Source organism: Ailuropoda melanoleuca, chromosome 6 (assembly GCF_002007445.2).
Source record: "Ailuropoda melanoleuca isolate Jingjing chromosome 6, ASM200744v2, whole genome shotgun sequence".
Classification (NCBI taxonomy): domain Eukaryota; kingdom Metazoa; phylum Chordata; class Mammalia; order Carnivora; family Ursidae; genus Ailuropoda; species Ailuropoda melanoleuca.
In genome coordinates this window covers 106,036,881-106,043,155 of record NC_048223.1, presented here as the reverse complement: position 1 = coordinate 106,043,155, position 6,275 = coordinate 106,036,881, and the positions used below count along the sequence as shown (strand labels likewise).

Here is a 6,275-nt window from a genome sequence, read left to right as displayed (position 1 = left end):
GGAAGGAGGCAGAGCCACTGGACTAGTGGAGCAAGGAAGCAAGCCCCCTTCTGTGAGAGAGGGACTTGTTCGTATTTCCCTAAGGCCGTCTCCAGTTCCCTCTGTAACAACACGCAGCTAGAAGATCAGACTCCTAACTCTGATTCTTCAGGAAGCCTCTTCCTGCCTTCCCTCGACCCTCAGTACATCAATCCATCCTTTCATACCTACTAGTCCTGGCTCTGGAGCCACTGGGCTATTTTATAGCACATTTTCTCTCCTTCCTAATATTTCACTTCCCACTCAACACAAATGCCAGATCACGAGCACACGTTTGAAGCTGCTATTCTATCCTGCTGAGGGAAAATTAGCTTAGAGAAGATGTCAGCATGGGAAAACCTCCCCACAAAGCACTGTGGCCTTTTAGGCTAAGGCCGACTTTGTGCGTAGTGATGCCACGTCATGTCACTTGACCACTGATCTGAGCACGGGAAGCTGAGCCAACAGCTTGTCCACAGCCCTGAGCTGTAGGGTAGACATTATTTCCACTCTCTATAAGGCTGCATAGAATCAGCCTTCTGGTAAGCCCACATAGTATAAATGCACCACCACCATCATTATATCACATCTTCTTTTACCCTGTATGCCAGGAGTAATTAACTCAACCATCCATGTTGCCTTCCTCTGACGGCCCTTCAACTGAAAGCAGATAAAACAAAATCCTTTATGAATGATATTTATCTTCCACTGTACCTGATATTTTCCCTGGTCCTTTCTCCACTTCCCACGCCCCAAACACTGCTGAACGACCAGCCCTACATCTCCATCCAAGGATCTCAGGAGGATGTTAAAGCAAATGTTGTATGCAGTTACTGCCTCAGACAGAATTACAGTATATCCCCTTGTAGATACACATTATTTTTAATTGCCAGCTGAGCTCCTAGTGGGTCTAGAGGTGCACTGTCCAATATGCTAACCACTCTCTACCTGTGGCTATTGAGCATTTAAAATGTGGTTAGTCTTACACGTTGAAATGACAATATTTTGGACATATTAGGCTATATAAAATATATTATTAAAATTAAATTTGCCTTTAATTTTTTTAATGTAGCTACTAGAAAATTTTAAATTATATATGTGGCTCATATCATAGTTCTTTTGGTCTGTACTAGTCTACATAATCAAGCTTCTGTAATCAACTTATACCTTTTTGCTGACTTTTAGTCATTTACAAAATATTTAATTTTTACTTATGGCAGATATTTTGGTGGGTACCATGTTCTAATGCAAACTGGATATCCTTTACTCTTCCTCTCCAATATCAACTGGCCACCTGGTTGACAACTTGTAATGTAAGCCAACATTTAAGCAACCTAGAGATACGTGTAGACATTTGTAGTAAATCTTTTGAAAAAATACAAACTGTCTTTCCTTTTCATCTCCACAATTTATTTGGTTGGCCATTTGGTGTTCAGTTTTATCTAAGTTGCTTAAAATTGGGTGTGCCTATACATGTCACATGATCATAGGAGATGCTGTAATGCAATTCTCTTCCAGTTCTGTCCAAGGTATGCTCTGGTTTGGAATTTGGCAGCCTAGCTGATCACTTGTCCCCATCATATATCTCTTCCTCAAACTTCATAGCACTATGTTCTCTGATACCATATCTCTTTAAGTTCATGCTGCTGGTTCTGTAGTGTGAATGGCTTCAATCCCTGAACCAGACACCCACAATAAAATAACATCAAAAGTGCTTAAGCCCCAGCTCCAGCTCCAGCAACAGCCCCCTAGAACCAAATAGTGAGCTAAAAATTTGTGTTTTTAAGTAGCTCACACCACTCGGCACATCTCTTCCATCACTTTTTTCCCCCTCTGTAGATATCACTTGGGTAGATAGTACGTACCAGTATTTTATAACCAGAGAAGGTAAAAGTAGTGAGATGCTGAGTAACTGGTATGAAATGGCAGAAGATCCATTGGAAGAGTTGAGATGGGAGTCCAAAACACCCTCGTCCTCTGCTACTCAAAGAGTAGTCCTGGGACCAGCAATGACAACACTGCCTGGGAGCTTCTCAGAAACGAAGGAGCTCAGTCCCACCTCAGATCTAACAGATCAGAAGGTGCGTTTGAAAGATCACCAGATGATCCACAGCATATTACAATTTGAAAAGTGCTGACTCAGACCACCAATCTATTTTCCAAATCTCTTCTGGGCCATCGAGGTGGTAAAGGAGAGGGGAAGACAATAAGTCTTTAAGGCAATATTTTTTCAAGCACCTGAGTAATTGTATGTGAGCGGAGAGAGAAACACACAAATCATCTGACAATTAAAGATTAAAGTGTGGCTTGACCTTCTTATTCCAGGAAGCCCTAGAATGGGACTTCGGAATTTTCGGTTTCAGTTTCCAGCATCAGTCTAGGAGAGCTTCGGTCCATCTGTCCCTGGAGGGCACTGTAATATGTGCATACCACTTGTATTGATTTATTTCTCTCAGGGCCCCCAAAATAAGGTGGCATTTCTTTCCAGAAGAGAAGGCCTGACCAAAACAACAGCTATGGTCTGTCAGAGGCAAATGGAAAAAGGTACTGAAATCTAGTAATCAGAAATCTCTTCAGAGACTTCCAAAAAAGCTACAGAACCCCTCAGCTTTCCTCAGAAGCCACTTGTAAACAAACTCTCTATGCTCTAGCTTGCTTCAACAGAAATGCTCCCCTTGATCCCAACCTAGGGAAACATAAGAGCAGTGAGTAGAGTTTCTTCAGGTGTTTTACTTACCCAGTGCTGTTAAGGTAGCTTTGACCAAGGCTGCAGTCCTTTGACGGCGATGCTGGGTTGTACCAGAAAGCTGGGACGCACTGGCTCTCTCCATGTCTCTCATAGCCATAGTCGCTGCCCAGAAAATGAATATTGCACACTGGTATAGAGGCACAAATGTGAAAACACTCCCCCCCACACACACAAACACAAATCCATCCCTACAGCCTTCCAAAAAGCTGCAATGCATTCTTTCAAATATTCCCAGCCAGAGCAAATATTCATACTTTAAGAATAGAGTTTTAGATTTAGAAATAATCCCAAATCACTGGAAATCCAGTGTACAGAAGAAACAATGCATTATCAAACAAAGATTCCAGGTTAAAAAAAAAGGTAGGTATGTACATCCTGTAGCAGGTGCACTGGCTGGAGGTGGGAGTCAGGGATACTAGAAGCTTAAAAGCATCTTCTGGACCAGCGGAATTACTGACAGAAATAGGTGACAACCAAGAAGATGATTTTAAAGGTTAAGATTCATTTCTGGGTGAGATTCCAGAGGTGTTATTCCAAAATTAATTTCATAGATTTTATTTTAATTTTTCCTACAAATTCCTTCTCAAACAAATATATACACTTGCATTCACATAATACAAACAGCCATTCAAATTGTCCCAAATACATATAACACAGGTCCCCTGTTTCCCTACACCCAACAACACAAAACTGTAGTTCTTTTCCACATTTTCATGAAAGCCTAGCTATAAGAAAATAAAGTCGGGTATGATCCCCTTCTCCTTTCCTCCCATTTCAAAATGAAAAAGTAACAGACCAGTGTAGAGAGGAGGGGCCCCATCTAAAATGCGAATGGTGTTTCCTTACTTCTTGGAGTTTCATAAGGCTCCCAGATGCATAAATGTCAGGGTAGATAAAGAGCAATAAAGTAAGTATTATTGCTCTCGAAACCAACCAGAAGTCAGGGGGAGTGGCTTCACTTGGCAGGAGAATTCACGCTTCTAAGTTAAGCATCCCAGGGTTTCCTAAAACCCACACACTGGCAGAACAATCTGGACATTTGAATATTGATCCATTGAGTGTTAATGAAACATAAAACAGCAAGGAAAGTCACTCTCTCCAGACCTACCCCTTCTTTCTTTTTCTGCTCCCATGTTCTTTGAGCCAAGATTTAATTAAAGCCCAATGAATATGGAGGCAAATTTTGGTCTATGTGTGTAACTAGGGCAGGAATGGAAGGGAGATAGGAATACAAGTTCAATTCCATGTTTCTTTATTACTCAATATGTGCACTGTCCTGGGAAAGAAATGCAACAATCCTTGCCCTCAAGAACTTTGAGTCTTTGGGAAGAGGGATACAATATGCCTCAAATCCAACCAAAGTACATAGAGCATGAAGCAGAACACTGAACTGCTAGTTAGGAAGCACCAACTGATTGATGAGATGATATAAAATGTCCTCCCAGCATCACCGCACCCTACCACCTCACCATCTTCCTCTACCCCAAACCCCCACCTAAACAGTCCAGATGAACTTTTCAACCCTCTTTGTCTCTGCATGCATTATTCCCTGGGCTTGAAGCACTCTACCTTGTCTGGGTTTGGGAGTTTGCTAAGTATCCTTCTTCAATACCTAGGTCATATGAAGCCTTCCCTGATTCCCCAGACAAAATCTTTGTGACCACAACATGTTGGAAACGTTGAAACTACAGAGACCTCTGTTGGTTTTGTTCACCAATATAAGAGTTCAGAGCAGTACTTAGGATGTTGGAGGTGCTGAATATTTACTGGGTGAATGAATATTCCAATTATATTCAAAAGTAATCACACTGATTATCCCATTGTATTGGGTCTATCTCTGCAGGGAGATGTGAGCTCAGAGTTGACCTTCCAGTGTGGACCACAGACAGTATCCCAAGTGCTCGACGGATGCCTGAGCTAGAAAGGTGGAACTCAAGACCAGCCTTGATATGGCCATGTGTTTACAAAACTGGAAGAAAAGGAGAAAGGGACATGTCTGTCAAGCAAATCTTTTGCCATGCTTCCTGATCAATGCTTGGAGATCTCACAAGCCTGCAAGTTCACTGCGGACTTGGTGTTGTGACAGCCTGTAACCACTCATAAGAACTAATTTAAAATTTCAGGAATTTTGCAAGCTCATTAACGGCTATTAAACATAGTCATTATCAAAATGTAAGTTATATCAAATTTTCATTAAATAGATTATATTTGAAAGGTAACGAACACTCAAACACAGATTCCTCATATGTATAAAGCATTATGTATTATTATTTTATCTCTGCTCCTGAGGCTATTTACATTTATGTGCCTGTGTGGTAGAAATACTGTATATTATTGTGCTACTGCACATCTCTTCTCAATTCTGTATTCACTGATATTATGTTGGTAACTCAAAATCGGCCACATTTGGGGATATTTATAGCAATCAGCCAATGCTACTAATGAGGGCTTATTTATTTATTTGTTTCAAGAGAGCCGGTAGTTAAATATTTACCAGCACAGCACTGAATATCTGATTTCTAAGCATTGCTTATCTGTAGACACATTTGGACTGTGGTGTGTCTGCCCTGCTTCTAGAAAATTCCCCCAATTGCTATATGAGCTAAATCTATTGAATGTTCTGCTAACCCTAAGAAATATTAGTAGTCTTTGAAGGNACTGTGGTGTGTCTGCCCTGCTTCTAGAAAATTCCCCAATTGCTATATGAGCTAAATCTATTGAATGTTCTGCTAACCCTAAGAAATATTAGTAGTCTTTGAAGGTAGGGTGCCCTCCTAAACAGCTTTGGAAGGAGAGAAATGTCTTAACGCTCTTTCCTAAATGTAACCATCTTTAGCAGTTCTGTTCAGCTCTGCTACCTGTTAGCGATGCAGTAATTAAAAAAGGTGCATGAGGCATGCATTTTGCCCCAAAGAGAAAAAGCACCTCATTAATATTTAATAACATTAACGGAAACATCACTGGCTGCCCCTAAGCTGTGGACTTCTTCATTAACTTCTGCTAAATGTATATTAAAATCTCATACTGCCCAACCTAACCCCCAGCTCTGGAGTTTGCATGATTTCAACAAACAAGCAGTTCCAGCTGCTGCTCCAACTTCCTGGGGGAAAGGTGTTTTTCTGTTGAATTGTGACATTTGGAGAGAATGTGCCAGAAAGTCTGATTTGCCTCAGGGAAGTATGCTGCCACAGCTTCTGCAAACACACAAGCAGTTTCCTTCCAGATATAAGTCACCTCTGAATCTTTCCTGACTATAAAATGTTTTAGAACTTCTAAAAGTGTAGGGGAAACTTGTCCATTTCCAGGAGATGTATGTCCTCCAAATCCCATTCAGGGAGAAGCCTTAGACCATCTAAAGAAGGAATAGACAAACTTGAGAAATCACAAAGTTTCTGCATATCAGAACTGGAAGGGATGTTTGTATTTCTTTGGGCCAATCCTCTTAGTTGGTAGGTGGGAAGGGAGAAGCAAAAGAGGAGAAGTGACGTGTTCAAGATTGTACACAGCT

At 41.1% G+C, this 6,275-nt stretch overlaps 1 protein-coding gene across 1 annotated transcript in view; it reads right to left on the bottom strand.

Annotated features, from left to right (window-relative positions):
* The window catches only part of SORCS3 (sortilin related VPS10 domain containing receptor 3), a 606,047-nt gene that overhangs the window by 36,059 nt on the left and 563,713 nt on the right, over window positions 1-6,275 (bottom strand). Inside the window, exon 17 of the mRNA XM_034663620.1 lies at window positions 2,756-2,869. Within this exon, the coding sequence (XP_034519511.1) occupies window positions 2,756-2,869 (114 nt within the window). The remainder of the gene's footprint in view (window positions 1-2,755; window positions 2,870-6,275) is intronic.